The 19,098-nt window shown below is 38.1% G+C and overlaps 1 protein-coding gene across 1 annotated transcript in view; it reads left to right on the top strand.

Annotated features, from left to right (window-relative positions):
• Positions 1–19,098, top strand: part of LOC139735697 (protein still life, isoform SIF type 1-like) — a 161,035-nt gene that overhangs the window by 131,776 nt on the left and 10,161 nt on the right. The window contains exon 3 of the mRNA XM_071646443.1: positions 16,769–16,950. Within this exon, the coding sequence (XP_071502544.1) occupies positions 16,769–16,950 (182 nt within the window). The remainder of the gene's footprint in view (positions 1–16,768; positions 16,951–19,098) is intronic.

Below are 19,098 nucleotides of genomic sequence, written 5' to 3'. Positions count from 1 at the left end.
ACCCATTCATTCACACCTTTGTCGTGGTCTTTTATTCTGGAAAGGGGGATTAGCTGAAACGGCTGGGATACATACAAACAGCTGCAAATCCCAAGTCCCAGAGATATTTCCATGGCTCACGAAGTTGTCGTACCGTATCCCAAACTATTTAGATGAGTGTCATAATCCGTATTGACAAGATTGACTCCAACAATGTTCGCAAATACGATTAGGTTCTATACGCTACGCTTGATAGGATGATATATATTTAGACGAAGCGCGTGTACGGTAGAGTAAAGTAAACAGTTTGCCCCTGTAGTGACATCACCTGTTGAAGCAATTAAGGCACTGATGGAAAAGGATCATTTTATTTTAGGGGGCTCAGTAGCCCCCCTCCCTCCCCCTTTCCTCGATACGGACCCTATATGTAAAGCCAGTTAATGTGCTTGTTGCATTTTGCGTTATCTGTGCCCCACATGAAGGGTTGATGGGTATTATCTGGTATTACAGAGCATTAAGTTTTGCTCCGCTGCGCACACACACACAAACCAAACACAGAAAATATCCATAGCAACTGTTTGTGAATGGGAGCGAAAACGGCCTGTCATGTTTGCGTGAGGCCGTTTTGATAAGAGGGGGAAGGTGTTTGGAGAGTGACGTTCTAGAATTTAAAATGCTTCCACTCTTTTCTAATGATAGTAATATAATCTATTAGCCCTTTTACAGGTCAGATTATGTATGAATGACATTTTGAATTAAAAAAGAAATGGTCATTTAAACTGATTATTATATGTTGATAAATTTCAGTGTTCAGTGAGATGTTCAAATGTGATATTTACATAATGACTTGACTTCACAACCTTATGTTAAATCAAGCTCAAAAGTCCACTCCACGGTTTTCTCCATGGTGACTGTAATCAGTGAAAGTGTTCTTTTTTTTTCCAAATGAGGCAAAGAGTGACAAAGCTATGGAAATAAAGTTCATTGCATCTTACCAAAATAATGATATTGGTGAGTCTCACCAGGGAGGTGAGCTCACTTCCCTTCTCTTACACATGCATAGGAACACATTGTAATGATATGCTCTATCAGGTTAAATTAGATCAGAATAGATTAAAGAATTCTGTAAGCTTCCTTATGTTGTTTTGTCTGACTTTCACTATCTTGTTTCTTCGATCTTGAGTATTATTTTAACTTTGAGGGCATCATGAACAAGGAGATGGAGTTTGATTCAAAAGAAAATGCTCTAGTACTTTGACATTTTCAAGAAAAATTACGTGCTTTTGTTTGTCGGCCAGTAAACCAGATGGTATTTTGAGCTGATATTTGCAAGTGGTAGTAATAAAGCAAAATGCTATCATCGTCATGAGACAAATTTGGGTTGAAATTGGCCGTGCCAGGCAGGAGAGAGTTGTGTGTTCACATGTTTCTGAGCTGCCAACTTGGAGGACACTGAACAGGTGGTGGTCAAATTATCTAGAAGAGTTGTCTTTTGTGTTATTCACACTCAGGACTTATCGCGGTTTATTGCACCGCGATGTGAATATCGATTTCATTTGCCAATGTTCACACACGGAAAAAAATGTTCACTTGGTTGCAAAATGAAGCACTTTGAATCTTGAGTCTGCATGTGCATGCCTAAACAATGGCCGGAACAAGACTCCAGGCAAAGAGTGTGCAGACCTACATTGTAAGCCCTTTTTACACTTGTGTTTCTTAACCCCGTACTTTCTCTGACCCAGGACTATCGTTAGTCCTGTACCAATTTTTTCAGCTTTTTACACTCGCCAATAAATCCCGTACTATAAGCTCTTGTCCTGGGCTAAGAAGACTACTGACCTTTTTACACTCGTATTTCTTAGCCCCGTACTTTCCAAACTACATGAATATTCATGATTACGCTGTGCACTGTACAAGTACACGCACGCACCGGCAGCACTTAATTACCTCGTTTCTGATTGGTCAGTGGGGGGTCGGACTTCGTCTCCGTCGCTTAGCACCGGATTTTTTTTTCGTTCTGTTTACACTCGCTTGCTTAGCACCGCAATTGCGGGGTTAGCGGTGCTAACCCTGCTATTTTGCTGGGCCAGATAGTACGGGATTATCGGTGGGGCTAGCCCACTTTCGCAAAAACAATCGTAAACAGAAAGTGGGCTGAGGAAAGTCCGGTACCAACGGTGGGGCTAAGGCCCCCCCTTAGCCCCACCGTTGGTACGGGACTAAGCAAAAATTTGCAAGTGTAAAAAGCCCTCTAGTGTGGCGAGTTGCATTATGGGATTTTTTTAGAATTTTTTTTTTTCGCATGTCATTTTTGTATGCCATGCAGGGTGAAGTATTGTTACAGATTCCAACAAAAACCAAGCTCTTCCGCTTTTGTATTACGATCACCATCAGTATCTCAACAGTTAACCATTTTTTGTGTCCATGTACAAGAACTTACGGCTTTCACATCACTTTGCTAAAAATCAATTTTCAAAAACTGTTAATTTCCATATACAGTACTGTCCGCATAATCGGGTAGGCTGGAGCACAGCGTTTCTTACCCGATTAAACGGAGTACCCGATTAACAGAAGAACACGTCTCATTCACAATTGACACACACAATGTGTATGTACATGCATAGTACACTGCACCAAACACCTACACCGTATGCTTAAAACACATGCTTGCACGGCACATTATACATACCTTACACTTGCTCAGTCACGAGCAATAATTTACACTCTTTCTATGAACAAAATGTCTTCAGAAAACTCTGTCGTTTATTAAGCAGAGAATGCGATTTAATAGCCGTGGAAATTTGACATTCAGGATTCCTTAAATTGTTATATCTGCGATAAAATATGGGTAGAAATTAGATTAGAAGAAAATTATTTACCTATTTATGCGGAGAGGCAACCCGATTATCAGGTGATTTTAATGTGCATTGGAACTGATTTTGACATTACTACCCAATTAAACGGAGTACCCGTTTAAGCAATACCCGATTACGCGGAGAGTACTGTATGTGAATATGCCTTTTCTCTAGGATGGAGAACACCTTGGCTGATAGAGATAGAAAGTACTGTAAAAATGGATATTTTCATACGAGTCATTTTTGTTTTTGTTTTTTTTCACTCAGTTGGGTAAGATGAATTTCCCGTTTTTAATTCCACGGAATCATGACATTAAGTCCTGGAATTTATGACATGCAAGAATATTTGCCTGCTTTTATTTTTTGCGCTAGCTTCTGGTTGTACGAAATGCGCAAAAATTTCCACAACTCAAAAATGTCTACTTTTACAGTATGCTTGTAAGTGTCTGATGGAGTGTTTCTATTTGCAGGTAATCCATCTGCCGAGGGTCAAGAGAATACAAGAGAATAAAACAACAAAAGGTGTAAAAAAAAAATCAAGAGTGGAAGGGGAATTTGTAGGGCAGCTACCATACTGCTGATATAATTGAGTTACACTGGATTTGTCATCTGATCTTCTCTGTAGAGTCGGCCAGGTTAAGGTCAGATGCCAGAAAAAAAGGAGCTGTTCTGGGGGTGTTAGGGGGTTTTGCGTGATTTGTTACAAGTTTTGCTCTTTGAGACTTCTGGCTTGTGGAAGAATATCCGTTAGTGCTTCAAATGTGATTTGTTGGTGACGGATGGGGTAGTAGATAACTTGCCTGTCTGTAAAACTTTGACATCCCACAAGTAAGAACCAACACTTTATCAACCTGTTGAGGACAGACTGATATTTTGCTGGTACAACACACATTTCCCATAGATACTTGCCCAAGTATACTCGGGACACGTCCTCAACAGGTTAATCCTACAAGAACCTGACACTTTGATGGATTTTTTTAAATCAGTTGATGATAGTGATAACTAAAGTGATGATGATGATGATGATGATGATGATGATGATGATGATGATGATGATGATGATGATAGTGACATGTATCATCACAACAACCACTGCTGCTTTTAATATCAGTGTCAATATGATTATGATTACTTTTTGAGTATGATGATTATTTGATACAAATTGTCATTGTATATATAATCATTGTGATCATCATTGTCATCATTATATCAATTGTTATCATTACATTGTACTATCACCATCATGACTGTTGTCTTTATGTAGGACCACTTAAAGGGATCATATAGGTTTGGTTGAGACCTAATTTCAAGTTTCTAACATTTTTTGGTGAGATAATGAGAAACTTCTTATGAAATATGAAAGAGCATGTAATTCTATGAAGAATTCAACATTTATTTGATGGAAATTGGTTTTCAAATGGCTGGGATATCCAAAACAGATCAATTCTAGTAAAGTATGGGACCCATACTTTATTACGATCGCTTTGTTTTACTTTGTTTTTGGATGTTTCAGTCATTCCAAACCCGATTTTCATCAAATAAACTTTGAATTCCTCTTAAAATGGTATGCTCTGTACTATATCATAAGTGTTTTCTTGGTATCTCGCAAAAAGTTAACAGCCCAATTCTCACTTCTACCAATACTGTACCATCCCTTTAAGATATACCCGTATAAAGATTCAGGAATCAGTCAGTCTTCATGTGTGTTTGTGAATACAACTTTATTAGTAGAGAAATTAAAAAAAAAAATACAACTTTTTGTAAGGTTGTGTAGGAAGCATGACTTAACAAAAAATATTCATTTGTTGGAAAAAAAAAATGAATGAAAAAGAAAATCTTGTTAGCCTAGCAATGAAATGCACTATGTAATCAACTTTAATACATCAGTGTCCTGTACTTGCAGGACGCTCAAAAATATGTAGTAAGGACATGAAGTTCATCTCCACCGGCTTTCATGGAAGTTAAGGCAGGATGTGGGCAGGCATGGCTGTGGGAGGATGTTATGGTTTCCTTCACCAGTCTCCCTGAAATAACCTCAAAAATTTGATAATTTTACAAGTCAGAGGACTTTTTGAATGAGTTCCTGTGCGTGTAGACGCCATTCGTCTTCGGTTTCACCACATGGCCTGGCTGTAAGGATGGTGATTATACCACTGTATGTCTGATGTCTCTATTACGCTATGTTTCATGGAAATCCTCACAAATATACAGACTCAGTGACGCATTATGGTGACGTGATACCATAGCTTGAGGGTAGACTTCCTTCCTGTATTACATTGAAAATCTCCACGTAGTATATGAAGAATTTTAGATTTAGAAATAAACAACAAACAAACACACACACACACACATTAAAACTGTGCTCTTTTCTCAATACTACATGGAGGAAAAACTTGGCAAAGCAAGTATATAGGTGAGGTTTAGCTTAAACAGGCTTCTGGAGGAAAAATCTGAATGATTATTAGCCTGTATATTTCACTTTTTTTTTTCTTCTTTTTTTCGAAGCACAAGAATAGTTATAGTGGTTGGACTATGCCATATTCATATTGGGATAAGTTTTTGATTTAGATATGGAAGAAATAATGACTGGCTGGATGGGAAAACCGGCTTTTCGAAAGCATGTATGGGAAGCTGGGGAAAGGGAACTCTGCTGCTGTTGGGTTAGATAAGGTTCAACGTAGAGTTCATAACTTGCTTATGGAGCTCCACCATGCCGAGCTTCAATGTGCATTGCTGCCCTCTAGTGTCAGCTGCCATCACATGCTCATCCATAGTGACATTCATTGGTCTCCCACACAGACCAATCACATGTCTGGCAGGATGCTGCCTATTTTGAGACTTGCTTTGTGCGCCAGCCAAGGTTGCCCCGTATCTCTCATGCCATCCACAACTCGTTGACATAATTTACAAAACAACAATTATCATAATTAAAAAACAAATACATTGTTCTTACAGTGATAGCAAGAATAGAGGATGTCCTACTAAAAAAAAATATAAAAAATATAAAAATAAATAATTGTTTACCTTCTCAGAATATCCTACAAGTACACATCTCGCATGCAGACCATGTTGTTAATCTTTCTGCACTGGTCCCGAATGTTCAGATTACATCTGTAAGTTCTCTTATCAGATATGGTGATGCGTTGCTAGGAGACGGCGCATCAATGCCCAAGGATCCTAGCGTGCATGTGTTTGATTACTGTTAAAGCATAATCTACGTTTGTTTTTCTCATGTCCCCCCCCCCCCACACATCTGAATAACAAGTTTTTCTCATCCATTGTTTCCATTCGTATTTTTGTATGACTGACAAGCAGCGTGTGGAGCTTCGATGAGCCGTATGCAATCCCTCTGAAGTGAGTTTTTGATTGCTTGTTTTTTTCCGGCACTTGTGTCTGTTTGTTTGTCTGTTTGTTTGTTTGTTTGCTTGCCTGTTTGTCCCTTTGCAAGATTTCCTGCACCGTGACTTCTGGAAACATCCATCTGTAGCTTGCAAACAATCACAGAAAACATAAAAGCGTGAATGCTTTCCTTATGCAATAAGTTATCAACTAAGATTGATATGAGGAGAAATAAATGAAGTTTGAAAATAAGACAAACAAACTTGATGAGTTTGTTTTGGCAGTTGAATTTCTATATAATAGTGACTTATCTAAAATTGTGATGATTAACATTCTCCATAAACAGAAATTATATGGCAAAAAAAAAAGAAACCCAAAATAGACCAAAAAGAGTCTCTAAAATAGTTGAGAAGTTTTGTAAGCTACAGAAGGATGTCTGTGATTTTGATGACCCTTTGCATCTCTTACTTACCCCAGATTTTATCCTCATGTGGGTTTTCCTCCCCCTCCCCCCCACACACACTCTTCCCGTCTCCAGTTTTCTTTTTTGTGTATGTCTGTGATTGCGAGGGAAACCCTGGGTTTGGACGGTTAAAACTAGGGTTGTTCACACTTGCAGAGAAGTACGATGAGTTATCAAACTTCAGGAATTTTTGTTTGGAGTTCTTCCAGTGTAAACAGAAAATTGCCATAGAAATCTTATGAGTAGTCTTTAAAAACAAACAAAACAAAACAAAAACTTGCTAGTTTCCGAACTGCAACTCAGACAGTATAAAATCTGGTATTTTCTCCATGCATTGTACACTCCCTGCCTTGAAAGTACTGCAGAATGTGAATATATGCACAAAGCTGAATAGAGGTTGGCTAAAAATCGGCAATATACTCAATACAAGCCTGAAATACTATTAGATATTGAGGCATTGTTTTACTTTAATCAAGCATGGACACAAGGGTAAAAACCTGTGAGTTTAAAATCTTGTGGGATTTTCAAGTGAGAATAGCCCAATTGTGTGTGTATATGTCTTATTTTTCTTGGCATAATGGTATGATGGTACATAACAAAAGTGTGCTCATTTACCCTTAATTAAGGTGATTACCTCTTTCAGACCAAAACTCAGAAATTGGAAATCAAACTTGTTTGGTAGATGATTCATAGTCATCTCTGATAATCTTGATATCAGATAAAGTATTTATTGACAGTGAAAGGAATATAAAATCACTAAAGCACACCTGAAAAAATGACAATTTTTTTTGTGTGTACATTGTTTTGGTGCAAGCAGTCTATGTGTTTGATAATGAAAAAAAGTAACAATAGTGCTAAGACTAATAATGATAAGGATAATAACAAATATAACAATGAAAGTTGTAGTTATAATGAAAATAACAGTGAGAAATCAATAGCCATGATAGTAATAAAAATATATGTAATAACAAAAACTCACAAAACAGATTCCCTCCCTATTCATTGCATTTGCATGCGTATATACAGGAGTGAATGTTTGAAGTTGCTTCAAATTACAAAGGATCTATTTCTTATCATTTGTATAAATGAGCACTACTTCCTTCCCTATCGGAGTTGCATGTTTGTATACATGCACGCTATTGATTAAATTTTCTCTTGGATATAATAATGGCATTTCCTCTTTGAATTACTGATATGATTCTTTCTGTGCTTTTTTTTTTCTGGCCTGTGTTAATGCCATCCAAGGAATGAGTACTTTGCACTGTTATTTTTTTCTCTCTTTCTCTCTCTCCAATATTTTATTGTTATATCCCTCCATATATATCTTTGCACACACTCACATAAACACACACAAACACAATCATGTATATATATATTTTTTTTTCTCCTTTCTCCCCTTTGTGTTCTTCTTTGAACTTCATTTTCTTCTTTTATGTGTGTGCTGGTACTATGGTTGCGAAGGCTCAACCAAATCGATTGTAATTTTTTTTTCTAACTAATTGGTGATACAAACTTCCACTTCATATGTTTGTTTGTTTTTTCTACTTCATATGTTTTTGCAATATTTACACAATATATGTGAATATTGCAAACATATGAAATTTGTCGGCCTCATGCCAAAAGGGCCTTAACACCATAGACTTTGTACACTGTTAGGGCCCTTTTGGCATGAGGCCGACGATAATGTAAGTTTGGATCACCAATTGGAGCATGATTTAAATGTTTAATACTTAACATGTTTGATACAGAATTTCTCAATACAATTGGAAACAAACTTGACGCAGTGTTACAGAAAGCTTTTTGCAGTTGAAGTTCTTTGTAAAGGACCAACATAGATTTCTGTATGTGGGAATGATACATTGATATCTTGTTACTTTTGAACATCATATCAAACTGGATTGCACAAATTTTGAAGTTGTTACCGAGTACCTTTTCCTTACAGCCTTGCTTGCAAATATAAATGATGATTTTTGCCCCATGTGATAGTATGAGCTTTTCAAGTTTCTTTTGATTTTTATCTTACAATTGGTTGTTTTGTGCTCAAGTTATGTGCATTTCCCTCCTGTCCGGGGATTACATAAATCCTTGCCCTTTTCCAAGAATTACTAATAGTTTAGTGGGTAGGCACATGCACAAATTTTGAGACAGGGTAACGAATCAAACACTTGTCAATAAAGACCAGCGAAGAAGTGACAGAACAAAAAAAAAAAATGACTTTAATATATACAGGCCTTTATGCACAGGTGTTCAATGAAGCACATACTATTACTTCACTGTATCACCTCTAGACCAGAATGTGGTTTTCAAGACCAACTCTTGAAAGTGACTTTATAAATATTTTTCAAAATTGCAAAAGAAACATTACATAGTCCCAGGGTTTTCCTGTCTTGAATATTTGCTTTCTATTTGCTGTGTTACATGTTCCCAGCACCTTCCCAGGCTTTTGCTGATTTCGTGTTTGCGTAAGACATAAAACTTTATTCTGTGATTGTGGCGGATGTATACATTTGTAAGCTGTTCCACAGCTGGTTTGTATGTTAAATCTTTAATACAGGAAGAAATACGTCCTCTTGAGATAATGTCCTGTTTCCCCCTATTCCTTCCCTTCTTGAATCCGGCATCGTTCTCATGACAATTCACATGGTCTGTTCATGTGTTCTTATTTTATTTCCTTTCTCCATAAGTATTTGTTCTTTTGATGTTATAAAAAAAAAAATTGAATGAATTTGTATGGATGGAGACAAATTGGAGAAGTCATACCACATTATAAATTCTTTCTTTTTTTAACAATCAAAGGGGGGGGGGGGGTGGCATCTCCCTCTCCTGGTGAAGGAACTTGTAAGGGATACTGACTTCTAACTTTGCAGACTTTAAAATTGTGTGTTTCAAAGTGTTGCAAAAATTGGTTGGCCAGATCAGCCATTATCACTGGAAGATATTGGTAAGAATTGCTGACCTTTTGACCTCTATGGAATATTTCCAGCATGGACATTTCCCCCCCCCCCCCCAAAAAAAAAAACAACAACAACAAACAAACAAACAAACCACAAACCACAAAACAACAATAACAAACAAACAAACAAACAAACAAATAAATGTGCTCTATAGAATAAGAGCAGAAAAAAAGAGACTGTTTGAGATACTAAAAAATGCACAGTGAAAAGCTCTCATTAATACAAAACAATGAACCAGTCAAATTTAATAGCAAAAGTTAGGCTGTTGCTGAAGTCTAATCACATGGCAGTTTTCATTCATTTACAGTATTGACATTTTCAATTAATCATGGAGTTGTAACATAATGTTTTGATTTGAAATAACACTGAACACAAGCTTTGATGAACTAGAGAAAAGAAGTGTTGCAATGTATTTTCTCATTCCTTTTTAAGATGTGTGGGTCACAACAGTTTTAAACACTTATGGCTTGTCCAGTCACAATATGATATTTTTAGTAATCTCAAGATCAGCGATTCAAAATCCAAAAACCTTGTACACATACAGATTTCTGATGGGAATGACAGGATTGGGATCAAACCTATTCCTTGATCTGTGTATCTGTCAAGCAAGGTAACCCTGCTCCCGAGAACCTACCCCTACCCTCTGTTTTGTACAAGTGTCTGTATTATTTTATCCCAATCCTCCTACATACCTACCCTAACTCTAACTCACACATATCCCACCCACCCCTCCTCCTACATACTTACCCCACCCCTCCAAGCCCTCTTTACACATACATTCAAACCTGTCTTAGCGGCCACCTGTCTATAGCAGCCACCTGCTTATAATGGCCACTGAAAAATCCCCCGCGCGAAATTGCAGTTATAGACCCTTTATATAGCGGCCACCTGCCTAACGCAGCCAGCGGCCACTCATTTTGTATCTCGTGGTGAATATCTACGTGCGTATAGTGGCCACAAATATTTAGCTGAACCGCTAAATCAGCCATGAACACGTTGGCTTTTACGTTCATTGCATGAACCCCATTCATGCAAACTGGTACGAACCAGAGCAGTTCCTCAAGCCCAAAATGTTGTTTTTAAAATCAAAAGAACAGAAGTCGGCAAAAAAAAATGATATCAAAATGAAGTAAATTGTACAACAAAAATCCCCATGATATAGCTGCACATGCAAACTTATTTGCTGGTTGTTGTTTTTAAAGAATAGCATGCAGTATTTTCTGCTGTTATAAAATGCAAGTATCAAAATTCAAAATGGCCACCAACCTGTCTATAACGGCAACTTTTGTAGTTTCCCTTGGGTGGCTGCTATAGACAGGTTTGACTGTATTTACCCCTCCTTCACAGTACCAAGCCAAGCTTTGCAGAATACCTACCCCACCTTCCTCAATAGATATCCTACGCATCCTTCCATATACAGTGTACATACCTCACTCTTCCTTCACATACTAAATTGATGAGGGTGAATATAGACTACTGCCCTCTTTAGTCAATGTATGTACAGTCATGATGAGTTCCTATTCTTTTTGAAACTGTGATGTACTTCTGCATATCTGTGTTAATATCAGTTTGTTCAATGGAAACTTAAAGTGAAAAAAGTTTTTTTTTCATCTTTCCTTTGCAAACTACTACGCTGAAACAGACATGAAACTTTGTTATACATTGTACCTAGATACAAATATGGATTTTTTTTTTTCTTATACCCCTGTCAGTAAAATTCAGGAGATTGGGGAAGTTAGCACAGCGGTCCAAAAGTGATGATGACTTTTGTCTCCTACCATGGAAGTTTTTTATTTCTCTAAGTTCTAAACATAGTCTGGTATGCCATCATCTGTTTGCATTTGGAAGTGAGCATTGTGAACAAAAGCACCAATTACTACCCATTTGCATGTTGAAAGATAATTTTCTTGCTTGATTTGACATGAAGTAGATGCTGGCCCTGTCTATTCTGATTTTTGTTTAAGCATTTGGCTTGTAGCTACCTTGCAAGCTCTATGGTCATTGTGGTTGTCATTGTACTAGTAGTAGTAGTAGTAGTAGTAGTAGTAGTAGTAGTAGTAGTAGTAGTAGTAGTAGTAGTAGTAACAGCAGCAGCAGAGCTAGAAGTAGCAGTAGCAGTGGTAGTAGTAGTAGTGGTAGTTGCAGTAGTAGTAGTTTTAGTTTTAGTTCTCTATACACAATCACTCTTTGGTGGCAGCGTCATGTCCAGCTAGGTAAACGTAGAAGAAGTAGGTTGATGGTACGGAGAGGTCACTTTATCTCATCATTTGTCTTCTTGAGCTATCGGTCCACTCGTCCCTTAATTGTTAAAGGACAAGTTCACCTTCAAAGACATGAGGGTTGAGTGAATGCAGCAACATTAGTAGAACACATCAGTGAGAGTTTGAGCAAAATCGGACAATCCGTTCAAAAGTTACGAATTTTTGAAGTTTCTGCTCAGTCACGGCTGGATGAAAAGACTACTATAGCTTGTAATGTCACATGAGTACAACGATACAAAGAAAGAATAAAGAAAATTCAACATATTTCCATTTTTCTCGCAAAACAAAAGAACACTCGACTTCTCTCTTTCAGAAGGCAGGGGGAATAATATTACCCTTAACATACGTCAGTAGCAAGTCAAAGAAATGTGAACTTTATTCAGAAAGTAAAATTTTGTGAAATTCTCTTTTTATTTTCCTTATATAGTTGTACGCATGTGACATCATACACTGTAGTAGTCTTCTCTTCCAGCAGTGACTGCGCAGATACTTCAAATATTCGTAACTTTTGAACGGATTGTCCAATTTTCCTCAAACTTTCACTGATGTGTTCTACTAATATTGCTGCATTCTCTCAATCCTTATGTATATGAAGGTGGACTTGTCCTTTAAGAGATCTGCGATACAGACCTATTTGCAAACATTCACTCTCTTTAATAGTGACTACTTGCACAGACATGCCGGCAAATATATGCTCTGACACACAAATATATTTAGATTTTGCATGTATGGCAAAATAAACAAGAGGAGAAGAGAAACAAACACAATCAGCACGCTCTCAGTCGTATCAAATTCAGTCACAAAACTGTTATGAATAGCTAAAAATGAAATCATGGGTAGTTGTAAATTTATACAAGGATAAATGAATCATAGATATATATAAAATGCACATTCATATTTAAGTATATTCATATTTCATATCCATGATTTATCTATATTTATATAAACATAAATACACATATGTGATAAAAATCTAATGCCATTTTAGGTTTTTATCACATATGTGTATTTATGTTTATATAAATATATAGAGAGAGACACACACACAGGTAAGACAAACAAAAACAAAACAAACAAACAAACAAGAGCGAATGAACTGCAAGGGAGTGTAGAAACCGAGAGTGTTGTATGATATGATAAATGGTTCCTTAGTGGCACATCAGACAAACTGTAAAACTGAAGTAGAAAGAAGTAGGTGCTGACACCATGCTAGTTTAGGGAGAAGGGGGGGGGGGGGAGGAAGGGAGAGAGAAAGAGGGAAAAATCTATTTGACCCCAATCTGTCAACAATAAGTCTATTAGGAATTATGTTGTGAGTTTAGCTGAACCCATTACAGTGCAAAACTATACTCCATGGAAGTGTACATCTTTCAGTGTAGACCAGGTTTCCTTCTTAACCTTGATCCTTTGATCAGGTTGTTGGCCCTTTGTCAAATCCAGAATGAATCCTCTTGCTTTGAAATGGCCTGTTGAAAAAAAATAGATGAATAAACACAAAACCATAAAGTGAGTTTTAGGTTGACAAACTGTGTATCTAATGTCTCACACCTGTAAATGATTCCCCAGGTAAATTTAGATGTGCTGAAAAGTGTTCAAAATAGCAGAAAAGATGTTGTTTGTAGAAAGATTTAAGGGTTTTGTACTTGGTGTCCCACTAAACCAACTTGTTGGCTGATTTTTCCAAGGTGGGGGGAGGGGGGGGGGGGGGGCAAGATTCTGATTAAACTCCACATAGGTGTTTTGCAAGCCAAACTACATATCGTGGCTGGGGTGACAAGACCTTGTATCTGCAATTTTGGTGAAAATGACTTTTTTGGATTAAAGGTCAGATAATCAGTTAAAGGGGAAGTCCGGACGATTATCAGCCGTTTCGTGTGTAAAGAACAATATTTCATGAACCTATTACCCTTTTCCCGACGAGAAAAGACCATCAGATACATTTACTATGATTTTTTTTTAAAATAAGGTAATTCTTCATGTTCGAATCCGTCGCGAGCTGCCCTTCGTACTATCTGTCCCAGGATGCATTGCGCGTGACGTATCGGGCGCAGTTTCCTCAGCTGAGAGCACCGCGAGCGAAGCCCAGCTACGCATCGATCTCCCATTGCACTGCTGACTGCGGGCGGTATCTGCATGCCTGCATAGGTGTGCCTTGTCGGCGCTACTGCAGGAGACCGTACACCGATTTAGGAGTGCTGTTGCCAAACGCTGTATTCCTTTATTCAAATAATCTTCGTTATATATCTATATAAAATCTTCAAAGATTAATGTAAAATAGTTGCAATGCTATAACATTTTCGTTTAAATTGAAATATGTATGTATTATAATACTGCCGTACTTATTAGTGTCCACCCCATCACTTACAATGCATTAGCTGTTGTCGGGCTGTGCAGGCATACATTTACGTCTGCTGCTGCCAAGTGCTATCACAATCCGCGATCGTTTTTTCGACTTCTGAGTGTGAACAATCTGAAATCAGTCTGTCAATGTCAGAATTATTGCCTCTTTTGTTGTCCGAGACTGTTGAAAAGTGTGTCTGACGGTGATAAAATACGACAGTATACATGTAACTTGAACCGAGGAAGAAACGCCAGCGCCAGCTTGGTACCGCCGCCGCGCCGCGCCGGTAACTACGACCAGCAGCCCAATACACACAGCGTAATCGGGCTGCGTGTTGTAGCATTCAGGATCATGTAAAGGTAGTATCGTGGATAGATGTCAATCTAAAATCGAAATATTTCTTCAATTTGAAGACTTACTAGTAAAGTTGAAGTATTGACAACACCCTAACACTTGACACATGGGCATTTTTTTAATGAAGCAATAGATCATGCCGCGTGCATCCGCTGTGTGGTCAGAGACTGTTGAGCGGTATGCTACTACCGCTTGCTTGGCCCGTATCACCGTTGCTCAAGCAGGGCTCCCCCGAGCCAGCTGACGCTCCAAGCAAAAAGCAATGTGAGGATGAAACGTCACGCTGTCACGTGATCTTTCTCGCCGGCGTACAGAAATCGAACGGTTACGATTCAAAATTAGTGATGCTAAAAAATCGATTGTGGCGAGTTGGGAGGGTCTTTTTCAATGAAACTTAGTCATTATGGTCCTTTATTTATGTAGATTTTGGTTGATTTTTTTCAAAATCGTCCGGACTTCTCCTTTAAGTGATGTCCTGTCCAAATCCTAGATGTCTTTACGTACCCCAAAAATGAAGCCACCACAGCATGTCAAAGGAATGTCTATCCCATTGGATACAGTGCTTTGGCTGCCATGTGTTTTTTGCTCTCCTGAACATTTGACATTTTGTAGATACGAGGTCTTGTCGCCCATCAGTGACGATATGTGTTTTTCATTGTCATTATAATGATAATCTTGATAATGATAATGAAAATAACAATGATGATGATGATGATGATGTTGATGATGATAATAATGATAATAATAATAATAATAATAATAATAATAATAATAATAATAATAATGATAATGATAATGATAATGATAATGATAATAATAATAATAATAATAATAATAATAATAATAATAATAATGATAATGATAATGATAATAATAATGATAACAATAATAATAATAATAATGATAATGATAATAATAAAATTGGTATATTGCTAATGTTATTAAAGGAATGAAGAAAATAGTTACTTCCTTTCAAGCTATCTGACATTAATTTAAAAAGTTAAAGGGACTGTACAGTAATGGTTGAGGTGGGGATTCATGTTTTGAACATTCCTAAGTGAGATGATGAGAAACCTCTCATGAAATATGAAAGAGCATGTAATTTTAAGAAGGATTCAATGTTTATTTGATGAAAATTGGTTTTCAAATGGTTGAGATATCCAAAAAAGTGCTAATAATAAAGGGCGACATGCCCCAACTTTATTAGTATCTCTTTGTTTCACTTATCTTTCGATATCTCTGCCATTTCAAAACCGATTTTCATCAAATAAACTTTTGATACCCCTTAGAATTGCATGCTCTTTGACATGTCATAGAGTGGTTTCTGAATATCTCGCAAAATGTTAAAAGCTAAATCCTCACCTCGACCAGAACTGTACACCCCCTTTAATGTTGTTCGGATATTTAAAGCAGAAGCCTTTTCCTCATTTTTTTAAAGTACCACATACCAATGGTTGTCTTCATATGAAATTGTGAAATATATCAAGAGAGTAACACATTTCTTGGTATGCTGTCATTCACCAGAATATTGTGATACCAGATGCCACGAAAGTGGGCTGATACATACTGCAGTAACTTTTAGTATCAGTCCCTGGACGGATGTCAGATGTTTGCTAAGGAGAAACTAGCTCCTGTAACTTTCTTTCAAGCTGCCTAACTCAGCAGATTAATAGTACTGAAAAATTTATGCCCATCTGTAACCCCCTCCCTCCTCCCACCCCCCTCTTGTCTTTTTTTTTTTTTTTTTTTTAAAGAGAGAGGAGACTCGAATGACTCTTGAGAAGTGATAGGATTGGATAGAAGACTACTCCAGGCAGGCATATCAGCAAGCCAGTAGAGGTTATAGGAGTTTAATGTCTGCGGAGAAGATTCCTGTTGCCACGACAACCAAGTGTTTGGTTGTACGATGAGGCCTCCAATGAGTGCTGTTTCCTGCCGCGCTATTGATTAGTCTGTTGTCGGTGACAGGTGTGGATTTAGTGATGACTAGGGGGTAAAACCGAATGGTTGGATTTACATTGACTGGAATGTAGTGGGGAATCGTGCTATCCTTTCTGACTTAAAAGGTAGAAACGCTGACTTTAAAGTTCTGCATCGGGTTTCAAATAGAAAGAGCCCAAACCGACAGGTGTTAGGAGTGTCTTCAATGAAATTTGTATTCGATATGAAAGGAATGACCTTCAATTTATTATTCTACCAATTTTTATGTGCACCATCTCCAGACTGCTAGCTCAGGTCTACAGCCTCTTTGTGGACGGTGAGGAACAGCAGTGGGAACGCGTGATCGACGAGGTCGTCCGCATATCCGTCATCGTCGAGCAGGAGGAGCCGAAGTGCATCTACCGGGTGACTGCCAGTGACACCGAACTCCAAGGCATCATTGAGGCGTACATCACCCTACCGGGTAGGTGGAAAGCCCTTGTGGAGATGTTACTGTAAAAACGAACATTTACATGCAAGTAATTTTTTTGTGCTGGTATTTCGCAGTGTATTTCGTGATGTATTTTGCATCAACATTATGAAATACCGTGGTATTTGCAATCAGTGTCTGAATCAAGCCTAGAGGGCAGAGGGCCTATTTAGCACATCTTTGACCGAGACAGACTCTCGGCGCAGACAGTCCAAAGAGTTTGTCTGTCCCCCCATAGCGTCCCTTCATCTTTCACCTATCACACCTGTTTGGTCGTTAGCGCATTCCTGATTCACTTCTCGTGGCTCCCTTGACCACTTCTCGTGGCTCCCTTGACCACTTATCAGTATGTGGGGGAGGGGGGGGGGGGAGGGGGCTGAAACATTGACCGACTCCCTCCTAGCCTCCTCACAACCCAATCAAGCTAATTAAGGGTCCCATGTTTAGCAAGTGTCTGCTGATTTAGCAGAGCCAGTCCCATTGTGTTGAGTCACTCGTGATTCTAGATCCAGACCGATGACATGTTTCTGTGACCAGGCTTTTGTGGTGTGGTGAATGGACTCGCAAACAAGCGGGATTGATGCCCAGGGACTTTGTATAGGTCTTATTTTCTTCCTGTTTGTATCTCACGACCCCTGGTTGTTCAATTAGCTAGCCACTTCGGCTGCATTTATCATCTTTCCAATGGTTAAAACGCATTTGCAAATGCTTTTCTGATCGTGTTTCTTGAGTTGTCAAGGGTCAGTTGGGAGGCCTTGTCACTGCGCAGCTCCATTGTGCGACCCAAGGAGCAGCGATGTGTAGTGGCAGTGGTTGGCATGGGCAGGTCCAAGCTATAGACATGTTTCAAAATGATTTTACATTTATCAACACTACAGAAACATGTTTCTGACTCAAACGCATTTGCTTTCACACTTGTTTTTTTTTTGGCATTTCAAAAAACGCATTTCTAACCCAATAATCGAAACAGCTTTACATATATCAACTGCCCAGAACTCTCAAAAAGTTGTTTGGAAACCTTAATCGTGCATCAGAGGTGAGCTGATAAACGCACCCCTAGATTCATCTATGCTGGAGACATCCATTCATCTTTCACTGATCTTTTCAACATTCACAGGAAACTGATGACAGCTTTCAGAATACTCTTCTTTTTTTGCATTTGTTCTGCAAAACAAACACCCATTTATATGGTATTGATCTCAAGAATAGAAATTACACATTTGTAGAAGTTTTGACACCTGTCTACATATCCAAGAATAATCTGTAGAGGAAATAAATCACTCCCAATCATATCTACAGGACTGGTATATATGCCTGTTTTTGCCATATCAGAATTGAGTGGCATCCTTCACAGCAGGTTTCTCCCTAACTTCTTAAAGGGACTGTACACTACTGGTTGAGGTAGGGATTCATGTTTTGAACATTCCTATAAAGTGAGATAATGAAAAGCCTCTTAAGAAATATGAAAGAGCATATAATTTTAAGAAGGATTCAATGTTTATTTGATGATTATTGGTTTTCAAATGGCTGAGATATCAAAAAAAAGTGCTAATAATAAAGGGTGACATGCCACAACTTTATTAGGATATCTTTATTTCACCTTGTTTTTGGATATCTCAGCCATTTTAAAACCGATTTTCATCGAATAAACTTTTGATACCCCTTAGAACTGCATGCTCTTTGACATCTCATAGACCAGTTTCCAAATATCTCGCAAAACGTTAAAAGCTAAATCTTCACATTGACCAGAACTGTACACACCCTTTAAAGCCTACAGTCTATATAGAACCCTGTGTCTAAAAATGCAGCTTATACCGGTTGTTCCTACCTCACCTGTGAGCAAAAACTGTGAGATAGTATGCAAAAATAGATGTCTGTGTCATAATGATATGTATATAGGCAAACAGGTATGCATCCAAATGCGACATTTAAGAGGAAACTTGTAATATCAAGCATAATAAAGAGACTGCCAGGCTATGGCACTTTAAGATGACAGTCTAATTGATTTGACATCAGATGGAGTATCAGCTCCAGTGGGAGTTTCCCCTTTAATTTCCAACTCAGAGGGTGGTGCACCTTCAATGGATAGCTTTGGTTAAGACCTAACTTCAGGTTTCTAACATTTCTTGGTGAGATAATGGG

Source organism: Diadema antillarum, unplaced genomic scaffold (genome assembly GCF_040938485.1).
Source record: "Diadema antillarum isolate AM-2024a unplaced genomic scaffold, OU_Dant_1.0 seq00000592_RagTag, whole genome shotgun sequence".
NCBI lineage: Eukaryota > Metazoa > Echinodermata > Echinoidea > Diadematoida > Diadematidae > Diadema > Diadema antillarum.
Note: the sequence above shows the minus strand (reverse complement) of the source record. Positions and strands in the feature narration are given on the sequence as shown.